The 18317-nt window shown below is 33.7% G+C and overlaps 1 protein-coding gene across 7 annotated transcripts in view; it reads left to right on the forward strand.

Moving 5' to 3' along the window:
* The window catches only part of MSH4 (mutS homolog 4), an 84749-nt gene that overhangs the window by 41685 nt on the left and 24747 nt on the right, over positions 1-18317 (forward strand). For 6 of the 7 annotated variants that reach the window (XR_012034835.1, XR_012034836.1, XM_072834094.1 and 3 more), the window contains exons 9-17: positions 365-439; positions 4537-4601; positions 5737-5906; positions 7899-8035; positions 9035-9141; positions 10450-10574; positions 12761-12961; positions 16204-16322; positions 17651-17779. Coding sequence is in view for 5 of the 7 variants with exons in the window: in XM_072834094.1 (XP_072690195.1) it covers positions 365-439; positions 4537-4601; positions 5737-5906; positions 7899-8035; positions 9035-9141; positions 10450-10574; positions 12761-12961; positions 16204-16322; positions 17651-17779 (1128 nt within the window). In the remaining 2 variants the exon portion in view is untranslated. The remainder of the gene's footprint in view (positions 1-364; positions 440-4536; positions 4602-5736; positions 5907-7898; positions 8036-9034; positions 9142-10449; positions 10575-12760; positions 12962-16203; positions 16323-17650; positions 17780-18317) is intronic. The other variant, XM_072834093.1, reaches the window with a different exon arrangement.

Below are 18317 nucleotides of genomic sequence, written 5' to 3' on the forward strand. Positions count from 1 at the left end.
GTCAGATTCAGCTTTTCGAATATCATCTTTCACAAATACCATTTGTACTTTTTTCAGTTAGTCTTGGTACTGCTCAGGATTGAACTGTATCTCCTATCACTACTATAGATTAAGCTGGACCCGAGGAACTGAAGTAGAAATGGAATTTGGACACAATGAGATGAACTCTTCTCATTGTCAGACTTTCAGGAAACTAGTACACTAGGCTTATTAATAATGGGTCAGTAATTGTAACTATTGTATAGGGTGGCATACTGGCTAGGTTGATATATAAAAGTATGAATATGATAAGTGTAGAGTGTTCAGGAGGAAAATGCATTCTCATATATTTATGCTGTCCACATTTGGCTCTTTATCTTAATAGGTTAATGCAGCTGAATCAAAGATAACGAATTTAATATACCTAAAACATACCTTGGAACTTGTGGATCCTCTAAAGGTAAGCTATGTGGGTGTATACTGTATAAAACATGACTAACGTCAATTTTTTAAAGACTTTGTTTCAAATTCAAAAATTTTAAAAATTTCAAATTTAGTTAAAGTTACAAGAATAGTATAATTAATTCCCAGATTCTCTCCATACACACAGCACACACTACATATTATGTCATTATTATTATTATTATTATTAAATATTTAAAAATTGTAATACCTGAATACTAAAGTGTATATCTCCTAAGAACAATGATATTCTGTTACATAACCACAATTATTTAAAAATTTAGGGTATTTGACATTGACCCAATACTATTATATTATGTGTAGTCCATATTCAAAATTTTCTAATTGTTTTAATAATGTTTTTTATGGATTTTTTTCTTGATACAGGGTCCAGTCCAGGACCATGCATTATATTTAAGGTCATTTTTAAAGAAGATTTTATTTATTTATTTGAGAGAGGGAGAACGAGGAAGAGAGAGAGCATGAGCAGGGGGAGGGGTAAAGGGAGAGGAAGAAGCAGACTCCCCACTGAGCAGGGAGCCTTATGTGGGGCTCAGTCCCAGAACTCTGGGATCAGACTTGAGCGAAGGCAGACTCTTAGCTGACTGAGCCACCAGGTGCCCTTACTGTCATTTCTTTATACCTCTTTTCAACTTGGAAGTTTCTTATCCTTTCTTTGTCTTTCATGATATTAACATCTTGAAGAGTATCTGTTGTTTTATAGAGTATTCCTCAATTTGTATGATTATTTTCTCATGATTAAGTTCAGCTTACATATTTGGCAGTAATACTCTAAGAGCAATGTTGTATCTTTTTCAGTACATCACATCAGGAGGCACATGATGTCATTCTTCATTCTGGTGATACTAACTTTGATCATATTCTTCACTGTAATCTGTGGAGTGATACTTTTAGACTATGTCAGTATCCATTAAACTTTCACTCAATGATTTAAATATTCATTGATGACTCTTACCTGAAATATCTCTGATGTAATTTTCTCATCTATTTTTAAATACTATACTATGCAAAACTTTTTATATATATATTTATTTAAGTAATCTCTACACCCAAATGGGGCTCCAACTCACAACCCTGAGATCAAGAGTCTCATGCTCTACTGACTGAGCTAGCCTCCAGCCCCTGTCCAAAATATTTTTAAAAATTAAGTTGACGAGGAAGAACTACTTTTTTTAAAGGAAAAAGTATTTTGTTACTTTCATTACTTTTTTGGAAGAATTTTGTTACAGAGTTCATTCTAATAAAGTAATTTTGGCAAAAGATTTAAAAAATGTCATCTGGGCAGCCTGGGTGACTCAGCAGTTTAGCGCTGTCTTCAGGCCAGGGCGTGATCCTGGAGTCCCGGGATCGAGTCCCACATCAGGCTCCCTGTATGGAGCCTGCTTCTTCCTCTGCCTGTGTCTATGCATCTCTCTCTGTTTCTCATGAATAAATATCTTTAAAAAAATAAAAAAATAAAAATAAAAAATATCATCTTTCTTAGAATGAAAGAGGTATAATAATAAATTATCCCCCCAAATTGATAGATTTGATAAAACACAAATTTCAAGCTTTGATATGTCCGAAGCAAAGTAAAGGCCAAAGAAAGGAAAAATTTATTACATTTGGCAGATAAAATATTAATTTCTGTCATAAAACTCATGAAATCTCATAAGAGAGTACTGGGATACCAATAGAAATATGGAAAATACCCCCAAAATGGAAATCGAGGGGGTTAATAAATAATACCAAAAATGTTCAGCCTTACTATTAATCAAAAAAATACAAATTAAAGTCATTTTTTTATATATTAAAGAAGTAAAGATTTTTTTTTCCTTTAATGGATGCAACTTACTGCTAATGAGAGAACAGTGAGACAGACAACTTCATAGGCAGCTGGTAGGAGTACAAATTGCACATACTTCACGGGGAAGTTTTATAACATCTATCTTTTAATGCAGTTATACTACTAGAAATCTGTCCAAAAAGAACTTTTAAGAAATACTGACCAGGATTTATGCTTAGTTATGGTCATTGCAGCATTATTTATATTAGTAAGAAATTATAAGTAGCACAGAACTCTAATAACTGGGGGAAGAGACTGTTTTCTAGATGGTGAAATACTATGACTTAATAAAAATTTATACTATTAAGGGTTTCTAATGCTTGTGATGTAGTATTAAGTAGGGGAGAAAAGGAAAATGTAGTGATAAAAACAACTAAAAATGGATTAAAGACCTAAATGTGAGACAGGAATCCATTAAAATCCTAGAAGAGAACACAGGCGGTGACATCTTTGACCTCAGCGGCAGCAACTTCTTGCTAGACAGATCTCCAAAGACAAGGGAAACAAAGGCAAAAATGAACTATTGGGACTTCAAGATAAAAAGCTTCTGGGGATCCCTGGGTGGCTCAGCAGTTTAGCGCCTTCGGCCCAGGGCATGATCCTGGAGTCCCAGGATCGAGTCCCACATCAGGTTCCCTGTGTGGAGCCTGCTTCTCCCTCTGCCTGTGTTTCTGCCTCTCTCTCTCTCTCTGTGTGTGTGTGTTTGTGTCTCTCATGAAAAAATAAATAAAATCTTAAAAAAAAAAGCTTCTGCATAGCAAAGGAAACAGTCAACAAAACTAAAAGGCAGCCTGTGGGATGGGAGAAGATATTTGCAAATGACATATCAAATAAAGGGCTAGTGTCCAAAATCTATAAAGAGCTTATCAAACTCAACAGCCATAAACTGAATAATCCAGTCAAGAAATGGGCAGAAGACATGAATAGACATTTCTTCAAAGAAGACAGGCACGTAGCCCAAAAGCACATGAAAAAATGCTTCACATCCTTAGCATCAAGGAGATACAAATCAAAACCACAATGAAATACCTTAACAAGTCAGGAAACAGCAAATGTTGGTGAGAATGCAGAGAAAGAAGAACCCTCTTACACTGATGGTGGGAATGCAAACTGGTATAGCCACTCTGGAAAACAGTATGAAGATTCCTCAGAAAGTTAAAAATAGAGCTACCCTATGACCCAGCAATTGCACTACTAGGTATTTATCTAAAGAATACAAATATAGTGATTCGAAGGGACACATGGACCCCAATGTTTATAGCAACAATGTCCACAATTGTGTATATATGTATATATGCATATATATATACACACACACATATACATACATACAATGGAATATTACTCAGCCATGGTAAAGAATGAAATCTTGCTATTTGTAATGATGTGGCTAGAACTAAAGGTTATTGCAGTAAGTGAAATGTCAGAGGGACAAATATCATATGATTTCACTAGTATGTAGAATTTAAGAAACAGATGAACATGGGGAAAGGAAGGAAAATAAAATAAGATGAAATAAGAAAGGGAGACGAACCATAAGAGACTCTTAACTATAGGACACAAACTGAACGTTGCTGGGGGGGAGGCGGGTAGGGGAAAGGGACATTAGGAGGGCACATGATGTAATGAGAGCACCGGGAGTTATATGCAACTGATGAATCACTAAACCCTACCTCTGAAACTAATAATACACTGAATGCTAATTGACTTAAATGAAATTTTTTTTTTTAATTTTAAAAAGGTTAAATGTGTTTTCCTCGTGTTTCTATTTATTTAAATAGTAACCACTCGTAGTTCCCATTAAGCAAAAATAAACCTCTACTTTTACCATGTAAGAATAGAGAAAGAAATTGGTCTATTTGTAAATATGCAAAGTACTTTTTTTAGTTTCATGTATATTTAAAACCCAAGTTTTGGAATTACATGTTGAGTACTCTAAATGTACAACAATAGCTATTTAAATACCTACCTCTAATAAGTAGTTGAATGCTAAGAATTAGTTGAGAAATAAGAAAAAGCCATAATAGTAAAGCAATGGATAGAAGAGCCCTTTATTAGCTCTTTATCTGGAAAATGGGAAAGGTACCATTTGTCCTACCTACATACCTAAAATATCTTTTATGAGTATACAGATGAGAAGATGAAGCAAGAAAACCCTTGGTAAACTGTAAAGTATTAAACAAATGTAAAATGCCATGTTTAAGTAGTAATATAATTTATTATTTTTAACTGTCCTTATTTTTTCACAGATTGCTCTGAAGAACTACAACACACCTTTATTAAGAGCTTACTGTGGTTCCTTGGAAGATAAAAGGTCTTTGTCCCTCAACTGTTAATAAAATACCCGTGCTAATTATTCCTTTCTTCCTGATCATAAATGATTTTAAGGACTCTTAACTGTAATCAATAGAACAATTACTTGAACTCTGGTTAACAACCTTTAAACTATTCATCAAAGTCCTAATTATACATTACATCTTATAAATACCCATAAATAGAGTAAGCACATTGAGTATTTGTGTTATTAGGCACAAATAATACTAATTAGAATAGTATTAAAAATTGAAATATGCAATTTTAATATTTCTTTTTTTAGCCATTCCCCATGGAAAGACGGGCAAGTATAAAAGTACATATTTCTCTTTTGTAAATCATAAAAGGCCTAATGTAACAAAAAATAGTAGGTAGAAATATTGCATAAGAGATCTAAATACAGTTTACTTTTAATATTGTTTTTAGCAATGGCACCTTTTTGACCAAACAGACTTGTGATACTTAAGAACTGTTATTTTATTGATTCAGGATTCACATCTTTTGTGAGCCACAAATTGAGGTTAATAAAAATAGAATTACAAATAAAATATAGAACAGAATAAAACAGAAGGTTAGGAAAATAGATGTTACCAGATTTTGATTTGCATGATCACTGCATTTAATTACGGATTATTGTGAAGTTTCTGTTACACTGTCTTACAATATGTGTTTAGTCTGTCTGGCCCCACCTGAGGCAAGGACCATACATTTAATCTTTCTTTGAATCTGAACACTTACAATAGTGATCATACCTGGTATAAGTAAATGTTGATTGAGTCAATGAACATGAAGCCAGAATTTTTATAATAGTTCTTTAGGAATTTATTTTATACTCATAGACACAGAGTCAGAGGGTATAATTTGGGACATCTTTATATTAGCAGTTTATAGAATTGTTCTTGGTGGCTTCATGTTACTTTAGGCAAAATATTTTAAAATTGACATAGTCATGGTTCTAACTTACATAAAATATATATAACTGAAGTATTCATTTTCAAAATAATATTCAGTAGATTTCAAGAAAATATGTTGTTATATTTAAAATTATATTATTCCAAGAAAAATATCATTAACTGTGACTCAGATTGTGAATTAAAATGATTGCTTGCTTTATTGCCTATAATGTTCTTTTTTAGGTTTGGAATCATACTTGAAAAGATTAAAACAGTAATTAATGATGACACAAGATACATGAAAGGATGCCTAAACATGAGGACTCAGAAGTGCTATGCAGTGAGATCCAACATCAATGAATTTCTTGACATAGCTAGAAGAACATATACAGAGATTGTAGATGACATAGCAGGTGATTTAATTACTTCAGCCTATTTTTCTGTTTTTTTTTTTTTTAAATTTTAGAAATCAAACCTTTTTAGAACATATTGTGCTTTTCTGCTGGTGATAACTAGCCATGCTTGTTTTAATTAAATTTTTATTATCAAAACATATAAGGTAACACATATTGTCATTTAAAATATATTAAAATATTATTTTAAAAATAAGTATCTCTATCATAATATGTCTGTTCTTTTCTCCAAACTTAAATATAGAGCTTCTTCAAACCTATAGCTACCTGAAGACCAGGAGATATTTGTTTACCTTCATATAACATTGTGTATAAATTAGTTGAAAAATGCAGACTATCATCATTAAGTGGTTTCAGAGAAAGAGGTGTAGCATTTGAACAAGTACAGTAATTCATTTAACAAATTTATGGAGTTTCTTATAAATTTAGACAATGTTTCAGGTACTAGGGAATATATAGTGAACAAGACAAAATGCCTGTCGTCCTGGAGCTTATGTTATGGTAGGGAAGATAGACAAGAAAGAAACACACATGCACTTGCACGTATGTTTGTGTGAATTTATATGTATAGATAGGTGCATATATCAATCACATAGCTGATGAAATATCACATGGGCATAAGATATATGATGAAAAATATAACATGTTAGAGAGGTCAGAGAGTGATTGGGTGTGGAAGCATAGAGGATGGAAATGTTTCTAGTAGATTGGATAGCCAAGAAAGGAATTTTACCTATTGGCAATGGTACAAACTGAATCACAAAGGCTAAGGAAACCTCAAGGCATAGGAAGGAAACTGGTTAGAAGGATGGAATAGGGCATTCCCTATTCTAAGAAGTAAGATCAGAAGTGAGACTAGTGACCAGAATTTAGTCTTTGGAGACTGGGAGTTTGGGTTTTTTCCCTAAGTGAATGAAGAAGCATAGAGATATTTTTGCTCTATGGAGTGAAATTGATCAAGGTAGGTTGAATGAATCTGAGTGGAGCAATGAAGACAGGGAAACCATTTTAAACTATTAGAAGTTAACAAAGCATTTCAGTGATAGCCCTGTACATGAGAAGAGAGAAAAACACAGAGGTTGAAGGAAGAAATGGTGAGCTAATAATTGAATAGTTATGGCCACGGTAAAGGGAAATTGGTGCTAATTGAAATTTCTAGCCTGAGAGTGGTGTATTGCTGAAAGAAGCAGGAAAATTGTTGAAGGAACTATTTTGATGAATAAAGATGTTAATTTGAACAAGTAATGTTCAAAGCATTTATGGTCATCAAGTTAAAAATAGAAATTAGAACTCTGTGATAAGTTTGGAGTTGATAGGAAGATTTAGATTTTTTAGGTATTTGTTGAATCACCATTTTCTTTTTGGAATTTTTTGTTTTGCAAAGTATGTTATGTAGAGAGAATTTCTTATTGTGAACTAAATGATTATAATAATTCATATGATTCTCTTTTCAAAAAACTTGAATGAATAACAAATGAAAAAATCTAATATTCTAATACAGAGAGTATAAAATAGTCTTAGTTTAGTTTTTTATTTTAATTTTTATAGTTTTTTTACTTTCAAACTACCTGTCAAAACGACTGACTTTGTACTACCAATCTTTTTCTTAAAAGAATACTTGACCACTATATACGTTAGACATTAAAATTCTTTACAGTTTGGGGCACCTGGGTGGCTCAGTCGGTTAAGTGTCTGCCTTCAGCTCAGGTCATGATCTCAGAGTCCTGGGATCATGTCCCATGTTAGGCTCCCTGCTCGGTGGGGAGTCTGCTCCCTCTACTCCTGCTCGAGCTATCTCTCTTTCATGCTCACTCTCTCAAACGAATGAATAAAATCTTCAAAAAAAGAATAAAAAAATAAAAGTCTTTACAGTTTAAAATACCAACAAGACCTTCCTGTTTATATATAAAGTAAAAAAAAAAGTGATTTTTTAAAAAACAGAGTAATTTTCTCATTAAAATTCTTTTTGTTTTTCTTGTTTCTGGTCCCTAGGAATGATATCACAGCTTGCAGAAAAATATAATCTTCCTTTGAGGACAAGTTTTAGCTCTGCTCGAGGATTTTTCATCCAGATGACTATAGATTGTACAGCCCTACCAAATAATCAACTTCCTTCAGAATTTATTAAGGTTCATTTTGAAATTTTGGTTTGGAAATTATTATTTCTGATTTTACAGAATTACATTTTGCATATTTCAGACATTCCTTGAATTTTACATCCAAATTTCTGAATGTTCTGTGTATTGCTTCTCCTACTCCTGTCAAACCACCTAACAGTTACACTAATCTAAGGGTGAGGTAGAACTTTTTTTTTTTTTTTTTTTTTTTTTTTGAGAAACATCAAACATTGCATTCCACAGTTCTGGAACCTTGGTATGTGTAAAAAAAGGGAAATGAAAAAAAAAAGTTCAAAAGATATTTTTGATAAAAGGAATTTGGAAAATACTGTACCATCTCCTGTTGTAGGTGGTTCTCAATGCACACTTGCCTATTAAAGGTTTAAAAATCATGAAATAAATCTGCTAACATTTTAAAATCCAATATTGCTAAACCCTTGGACCAGTGAAATATTTTTCCCGAAATACATATTAACAAAACATCACCATGATATACTAGTTTGGGAAAGTCTAACCTACTCTGATTTTGCTTTCTCTGCTCTCAGGGAGTACTTTTCGACAAAACAAACCATTTAACTTTTAGAGTTTTTAAATACACACTGTATTACCAGGTAATGGGGGATGGATGAAGTAAAGAATGGGTTGAGACATAGAAATGGGATTAGAAATTGAGTGAGGTTCAGATATGGGGCAAGGGCTAAGATAGGTCAGAGGTGGAGTGAAAATTACCGATACCTGTCATGCATAGTACTTGGTAATAAGATGTATTGTCTGACATTTCTGCAGAGCTATTTTAAGACCTATTCAAATAGTTATGGAATACAGTAGGTTAAGTGCTTTAACTTTAGGCGTGATCTTTTCTTTTTTGCAGACATTATTAGAGATTTTATTTGTGATCATTTATCTCAAAAATTAAAGTAATTAACCTAAATACTTATATTGTTTAAAATCTCTATGTTTTATTTTATAGGAATGTACATACATCTTGACATTTGTTTGTTAATTTCCCAGCAGATATCCAAAGTGAAAAGTTCTTACACCTTTACATCAGCAGACTTAATTAAAATGAATGAAAGATGTCAAGAATCTTTGAGAGAAATCTATCACATGACTTATATGTAAGCACATTTGAAGTTTTTGAATATTACAGTGGTTCAGTTTGAGGCACTGAAATAAATTTCATTAATTGGCTTTTTGTCTGACTGCAGAAAATTGTAAAATTATGAATGTTAGCAAAGAAAGAACATTTCCTGGAAGAGCAATTAAAACTTTAAAAATCTCGCTGTGATTGTGATCGCTCAGCCTCACAGAAGATTCAGGGCAAATCTAATTGCAAAAACAAAACAAAACAAAAACACATCATTTACATGATAGTTCTGTAGTATGCATTCCACCATGATGTTGAATTTGGCACATCATGGGCTTATCTTGGGCTTGATTCAGTTTATTCTTTTCTTATGATATGTAAGCACTCAACTTCTCATGGCATATGTATGTAGGTGTGTGTGTGTGTGTGTGTGTGTGTGTGTGTGTGTGTGTGTATCCATTGCCAGTCTTTTGCTGGTCATGAAATAGTAGCCGTACATCGGGAAATATGAAATATTTCATATTTCATACATGGGCAGGGGCAAAAAAAGATCATTCATAATTGATGAGCTGAGATTATAAAGATAAATTTTGAACTTTCAAAACAATTTCAGAGCATTAACCACAGAGATTATGAGATATAGTAGGTTTGGGGAACGTATTTCTCCTAGTAAGGGAAAGAGCAAGACCTGAGTTGAGATCAAGAATCTTAGATACTTAACCAGCTGAGCCACCCAACCACCCTTTAAGATTTTATTTTTAAGTAATCTCTACACCCAGTATGGAGCTTGAACTCAGAACTCTGAGACCAAGAGTCACATGTTCTATCAACTGAGCCAGCCATGGGCTGCAAGGAAAACCTTTTATATTATGTCACAGTATAATAACTGCCACATAAAAGCCTAATTAATTCTGTTAGGATGCGTGTGTGTGAGAGAGAGAAACGAAATAGTAACTTTTGTGTTGAATTTAACATTTGAAAAAAATGCAAAATTATTAGCATTTGGAAGCTGTTTGAAGTATAGGGAGATCTTGTTTGACTTATAAAAATAATTTTATTAATGAAAATTAATTTCTTTTAGTATTTAATAACAGCAGTCACTTCAAAAATGTAGTGTTAAAATACCAGAAGGTGCATTCTGGCTACAAGTGCTGTGAACTCAAGGAACTTCAATTTCCTCATCTCTAAAATGAGGCAGAAGAGCAATAGACTTTATCTGTAGTGTGCAACGGAACTGTGAATGCTACTTTGCCTTAGGCAATGAATTTGATATTGCTTTCCAATTACATTGTATGTCAGTCTTTAAAGCATTACCTGACTTCCAAACATATGCTTTCAGGATTGTGTGCAAACTGCTTAGTGAGATTTATGAACATATTCATTGCTTATATAAACTATCTGACACTGTGTCAATGCTGGATATGCTACTGTCATTTGCTCATGCCTGCACTCTTTCTGACTATGGTAAGTTACTTTCTTTGGAATAAATATGTTGCATACTGAAATTTATATTCTATTCAAGCAATTTTACATAATAATTCTGAATGTTTTACTGTTTTGTTTTTTTTTTTACCTTAAATATGGTCTCTTGCCTATGGTCTTAGACCAAGATGTAGAATAGAAAAAGTAAAATTACCCTTAAAATTTATTTTAAAAGTCAGAAAATTGTTTACTGAGAAATTAACAAATGAGAAAGAAAATACTGCAAGAAACGTTAAAGGTTCCCCAAATAGGAAAGAATGAAAAACTGCCTTCTTGGTGGAAATGACAATGATCCAAATAGATAAAGTTCAAATCTGAAGACTCATTGGAAGCACTGTAACTAATAGATGAGAGAAATGAATCTCCAAAATGAACATTTTTCTAATGTTCTGAGATGTGAGTATCTCAAGGTAAGGGATTATATCATATAGTTTTGTATCCCAAGTCTTTTGTAACCCTTGAATACAAATGTTAAGTAATATTCTAATATTAAATGAATATTTCAAGTTAACCCCTTGAAATTTCTTATCCAACTTATCAGTAATAACCATACTCCTATATGCAAATTTATGAAATTAGTATGTGATAATTAAGGTTGAATAATTGTGGACTTAATGTCATTAATAACATTGAAATTTCTAGTTAAAATCTCCAGTAGCATTTCTCAAATACATGTCAATGGGAAATAATGATCTTACAAAGATTTTTAAAAATATTTTTATATTTCTTATGGAAATGTTAACTTTTTCAATTGGTATCTTATAAGCCAAAAGTTTCTAGTCTTTTAGGTGTCCTTCGGGGTCAAAACCTTACCTTAAGGATCAACTATTTTAATAGTTTTCTTGACTGTTAAGGTATTTGATTTGATGTTGCTTCATCTTAATTTGTGAGGGATTATCCTGAAACTTCAAACCTATAAATAATGACTTTGGGTATTTAAAAATACTTTTAAAGTAATTGAAAAATTTTTTTCTAACGAACCTCTCTTTTATAATGAATGCTTTTGAGTTACCTGTGTTTCCTCTAAAGGCGTGTAGGATTTTAGTGTTTACTTGTCCCTATGCCATCTTCCTCCCTTTACCTTGGAAGGAATTCATAGAGACCTGATCATTATTTGTTTTTTAAATTAACAAAATATTTTGTGTCTGTTTTGTCTGTCATCTGGATATCCCTTTTAACAAAATTTCTGTAAGGGTCTGGACATATTTGGTTTTACTCAATATCCATACCTCACTTGAAAAGCTAATTATGCCAAATTTGAAATAATGCTTAAGGTGGGATTGAGTAAATGTCCAATTTTGTAGTTTTGGTAATTAAGCATTATTTTCAAAGTATTATCAGGGCGCCTGAATAGCTCACTTGTTAAGCATCCAACTCTTGATTTTGGCTCAGGTTATGATCTCAGGATTATGAGATTGAGCCCTGTGTTGGGCTCAGCACTCAGTGGGGAGTCTACTTGATATTCTCTCTCCTCCTCTCCTCCTTCCCCCCATCTCGCACTCTCTCTTTTTAAAAAAAAAGTATTATCAATGGTTAGTTGACTCTTTTTAATCTATACAAACCTGAAAATGTTGCTGTTTTGGAGCCCAGGACAATGACAAAGAATTAAATCCATAGTGTTCCCTGGAAGTGAATAAAAGTTGTGATGGTGGGATGCCTGGGTGGCTCAATGGTTGAATGGCTGCCTTCCGCCCAGGGCGTGATCCTGGAGTCCCTGGATCGAGTCCCATGTCAGGCTCCCTGCGTGGATCCTGCTTCTCCCTCTGCCTGTGTTTCTGCCTCTCTCTCTCTCTGTCTCCCATGAATAAATAAATAATTAAAAAAAAAGTTGTGATGGTGATTAGAATGCATTAGTTACAGGGACTCCTTGGTGGCTTAGTGGTTGAGCATCTGTCTTTGGCTCAGGTCATGATCCTGGAGTCCTGGGATTGAGTCCTGCATCAGGCTTCTCACCGGGAGCCTGCTACTCCCTTGACTTATGTCTCTGTATCTCTCATGAATATATAAAATCTTTAAGAAAAAAATAGAATGCATTAGTTATAATCTAGAGGGATTTAGGATAAAATAATGTTATTGTCCCAAATTGACCCTAATAAAATCCCACATATATAACACAGACTGTTAAACATAAATATATTAATCTTACAAAACCTTTTTTCTTTTTTCAGTTCGGCCAGAATTTACTGATACTTTAGCAATCAAGCAGGGATGGCATCCCATTCTTGAAAAAATATCTGTTGAAAAACCTATTGCCAACAATACCTATATAACAGAAGGAAGTAATTTTTTGATCATAACTGGACCTAATATGAGTGGGAAATCCACATATTTAAAACAGATTGCTCTTTGTCAGATTATGGCCCAGATTGGTAAGTTATGGCTTTACTTTATACTTAGCAATTTTTCTCCCCATTTGAAATGTGTTATGCCTAATATTTTAGATTCTGGTGCCTAAGTAACGCCAAAACAGTTTGGAGTAGGTTTTCTTACCTAAAAGTATAATAAGGTCTGTTCTGTAGACCATAACTTTTAATGTTTGGTATTGATTAAGCAACATCCAATTTGGATTGCATTGTACTAAAATTTTTGTAAGATGTAACAGAAACAAAAACTACCTTACTATAACTATTACTGTTGTATCAGTTATTACTAAACTGAATCATATCATTATTTCTGATTCAAAACCAAACTTTCTTATGAGAAGTGAAGTAAGTAGGATAAGCTGCTGCTTTTAATAACCCATGTTATTAATTCCCCAAATTTTAACATTGGGGAAAGAAACATCTTTTACTTAATTGAAGGGCTACCAGTAACTCGGGCACAGCACTTGATACAGTAACACATTATGTGTGCATACTCACACATATAAAGCTGTCATTGGCTCAACATAGTCATTTATTTCTTGGTATAGAGGCACAGTTTAGCTCTGAAAACTGGGGTACCTTGAGAACTCTATGAATTGGAAATGAGATGATTTGCCCTAAAACTGTGATTCTTAACCAGGGATGAGTTTGGTCCCTCCCCCACTCCACTCTTGCCCCCCAAATGTGGCAAAGTCTGAGACATTTTTGGTTGTCACAACTAAGGGGAATGTAGAGTCCGGAAGTGTTGCTGAACATCCTAGAATGCACAAGACATTCCTCCCTCCCCACAACACACGTAAGAAAGATTATCCATCCCAAGATGTTAGTAGTGCGATGGTTGAGAAACCCTGGCCTAATGTAACAAATTGTAAGGGGAATACAGCAATAATAATATTGGTGATACAGGGCAGCCCCGGCGGCTTAGTGGTTTAGCACCACCTTCAGCCTAGGGCCTGATCCTGGAGATGTGGGATTGAGTCCCATGTCAGGCTCCCTGCATGGAGCCTGCTTCTCCCTCTGCCTATGTCTCTGCCTCTCTGTCTCTCTCTATCTAATAAATAAATAAAATATTAAAAAAATAACATTGGTGATACAGTGCAGATTTACCCTTACTACTGGGAAAGAAAATCAGAGGTGAATTGGTGAAGAGTAAATATTTTATTGGATATATAGTTGCATTGGAATGAAAAGGACCAAAAGAAAAAAAGGACATCTTAGTTAATTTCCTTGCTTTTCTAAATAATACTATCTAATTCATATGTGATGGTAATCTTATTTCTATTAGAATAGTTCAGAGAAGCCCTGTCTCTTAAAAAAAAGGGGGGGCTATGCAATTGTTGAACATCTCTAATTGTTAGAGCATTCATTACACTAATTTGAAATCTGACTTCCTATAATTTTTACTCATTAGTCCTAATTCTTATCTTCTCTGCATCACAGAATAACTTAATGTCTTTTAATAATAGCCCCTGAAATATTAGAAGAAAATTATTCTAATTCTTTTGCCCCTCATTTTAAATCTCTAAAATACCTAAAAGTATATACAGTATCTCATATAATCTGACCTTAAATAAACAGAATTTGAGAGGCATGGAAATTAAGAATATAGGCTTTGAAACTAGACCTAGCTTGTCTAGTTACTAGCTCTGTGATCTTAGGCAAGTTACCTAGCTTCCTTAGTTTTCCTGTAAATGAAAATTGTAATAGTACCTAATTCTAAGAATTACTGTAAAGATTAAGTAAGATAATGTATATAAAATACTGTGGACGTAGGGAAGGGTATGAGAAAGAAGGATCGTTTCTAGGCAGAGGTAAGAATGTGTTCTAAAGCACAGAAGTCTTTATTTCTTTGTAGAGCGAACAGTGGCTGTGAGGAGTGATAAGATATAAAGCCAGAGACATGCGCAGGAGCCAGATCATGAAGGGTCTTAGGTACTTCACTGAAGAGATTAAACTTTATCCAGAAATCTGTAGGGAGCTATCTTGAAATTTAAATAAGAGAATGGCGTGATTGGATTTGCCTTTCACACAGATTCTTCTGGCGATGTATTGTTAGAGAAGGAGCCGACCAGAATATCAGTGGGGGGGCTTCTATAATAATTTATATTTAAAAATGTTGAGAGCCTTTTTGGTGGAGGTAAATATAAATGAACTAAGGAGAAGGTACAAACATATACTATATATGCTATATCCTCTCCTTGGTACTTTAACATTTATTTTCCCACTTAATCTTTCTGGAAATCCTGTGAGAAAGCTGTATTTGAGAGATCTGCTTTTGGAGGTGCCATCATTATAATTACTATTGTTATTATTGTTACTTTTATTTTTATTAGTATTATCCTGGCTTTTGCTTTCTTTTCTTGCTATTCCTTTTTTCCTTAGAGACTGATCCTGTTCTTCATCCTTATCTTGGTTTTAAATCCTGGAATAATCAGGGTTTTGCTTCTTCACTCCCATTATTTCACCATTTTGTTGTATAAGCTTGATATCTTTATCCTCTTAGGATTTTAGAATGCCTCTTATGTCCCAATCTGTATAGAGGTAAGTGCATTAATCAGGTTGATTTGCTTTCAAAAGGTGAATATTGGGCAGCCCCGGTAGCCCAGCGGTTTAGTGCCTGCCTTTGGCCCAGGGGTGATCCTGGGGACCCGGTATCGAGTCCCATGTCGGGCTCCCTGCGTGGAGCCTGCTTCTTCCTCTCTCTGCCTGTGTCTCTGCCTCCCTCTGTATCTGTGTGTCTCATGAATAAATAAATAAAATCTTAAAAAAAAAAAGGTGAATATTTTCGATTGGTTAACATGATAACTTCTCAGGTAGAAAAAGTCTCATGGATAAAGACTCACCTTTTTTAAAAAAAATTATGTTTTGTTTTCGTTCTGATTCTGGATATTTCTATACATGTCTAATAACAGATATTTCCTAATACATCATTCTGTAACAGTTTTATCAACTTGAGATTCATAAACATTTCCTTCGAATTTTCCTATTTTGAATATAGTTTTGTCTAATAGTAAAGGCAAGTATTTCCATTTATATGTGAGAAAGATGAGACTGGGAGAGTCTACTTGCCCAAGGATGTACGATAAATGACAGAGCCTGGGCCATGTTGTCTAACTATATCCAGTGATCTTTCTACTATGTAATCCTTAGCTAGGCTAATAAATAATCTGAGTTAGTAAAAAGTACAAAATATTAGTACTTATATTTTATAAAAGCATTTCAATTTACATTGACCTTATATTTTACAGGATCATATGTTCCAGCAGAATATTCTTCCTTTAGAATTGCTGAACAGATTTTTACAAGAATCAGTACCGATGATGATATTGAAACAAATTCATCAACATTCATGAAGGAAATGAAAGAGGTACCCAAACCAAACTTTCCTCATGTTAAACATATGTTAAATTCTTCCACTAATAGTCAATTATTATGTAAGAAAGTATCCTTATACTAAAACACGCAGCTGTGCTTATATTCCTCTGCAAGAGCCAGAGGGCAGTCAAAGACAGCTTCTAATTTCTGTCTTATGTGGAAATGGAAGGGAAGATTTCTTCGAAAAATATGGTTTTAAAGAGAAAGCTAGTGCTGTTGAACAAAAAACCATGCTTTCATGTTCTTGTATGGAATATAGAAAAGTCTTTCAGAAAACAATGACCTGTTCAGGACCATCTTGCACTGTATCTTATTGTTCCTTTTAGGTTTGATTTTAAAATGAAAGATTACTGTGTTAGAATGCTTTTAAAAATCATCCTCTTGTGCAATCCTTTAGAATTTTCACTTTCTATAACTGTTTTTCTGATCTGAGCAAATATCAAATAGACTTGAAGGGCTAAAGGTATTCATTATAGCTGTCGGGCTATCTTCAGTAGGTGGGAATTAATGGATCACTGTAGAGCTGGATAACTTTTTGTAGATAGGGAAAGAATAGTATTATTTGTGCCACTGTATATGACTCTTACATAATTATTTAGTTTGTATTATCTGTGGGACAAATAGCAAAATACTAGATCCTCAAGGTGTATTTTTAAATGGTCATAGCTCTCAAAAAGCTTAGTCCTATAGAAAGGTAAAATGGCTGTGAAATACTATTGTGTCAGTACATGATGTGGGTTTAATTATATTTTTTGAGAGAGAGGTTAATACTCTTCAGTGGAGAAGGAGCATTTCTGTCAATTCTTGGTTTTTGTTGAGCATGGATTTAAATTTATTTGTTTAAATAGCAATCAGTGGACTTGGATACTTTTCCCTTAGTTTTTCCTTCAGTCTTTACTGGCTATAGAGATATTAAAATAAACTTGAGAAATAGTTTTGAGTATTTTATGACAATTGATCAGTCATCTGTGGAGAAGAAAATAACCATTTTTGCACTTTACTTAAACATTTAATACATACTTAGTTTTATTTCACTGTATCTAAAATATGTATATTTTAGATAATGGTCATTTACTCTGTGTTGTCTCATACACATATGTGTGTATCTGTTTATATACATATCAGCTATTCTGTTAAAATTATTAGTCATGAGATTTTTTAGAAGAAAAGCAATGTGTTAGTTTCTACTCAGCTGGATATCTTTATAAAAAATGTTTCGGATGAACCAATAAAGAGTATGACTAGATTTTTCCTCATTTCTAAAAATGGTAGTGACAGCTGTTTAGTTACAATGAATAATATTAAAATTATATTTTTCAGATAGCATATATTCTACATAATGCTAATAACAAATCACTCATATTAATTGATGAACTTGGCAGAGGTACCAGTACAGAAGAAGGTATTGGCATTTGTTACGCTGTTTGTGAATATCTGCTGAGCTTAAAGGTATTCTTCTCTTTTAAGTGTATTAATTTTGAGTCCTTTTTTAAAGAGTATTTATTTATTTGAGAGTGAGAGAGCTCACACATGTGTGAGCAGGGGGCGGGGGGGGTGGGGAAAGGAAGAGACAGATAACCTGCTGAGTGCAGAGATGATTTAGGGCTTGATCTCACAACTGTGAGTCAGTGACCTGAGTGGAAACCAAGAGTCTGATGCTCAACTAACTGAGCCACCCAGGGACCCCTTGATGTATCCTTTATATATTTATCATGATTGGATTTTACAGGCGCCTACAAATAGCTCTTTAAGCAATTTTAGGTAACAAAGGCATACCATAGCATTTATATTTTTGTTACTTCATTTCTTTTTTTTTTTTTTTTAAGATTTTATTTATTCATGAGAGACAGAGAGAGAGAGAGAGAGAGAGAGGCAGAGACACAGGCAGAGGGAGAAGCAGGCTCCATGCAGGGAGCCTGATGTGAGACTCCATCCTGGGTCTCCAGGATCAGGCCCTGGGCTGAAGGCGGCCGCTAAACCGCTGAGC

This window comes from Canis lupus, chromosome 8 (assembly GCF_048164855.1).
Source record: "Canis lupus baileyi chromosome 8, mCanLup2.hap1, whole genome shotgun sequence".
Classification (NCBI taxonomy): domain Eukaryota; kingdom Metazoa; phylum Chordata; class Mammalia; order Carnivora; family Canidae; genus Canis; species Canis lupus.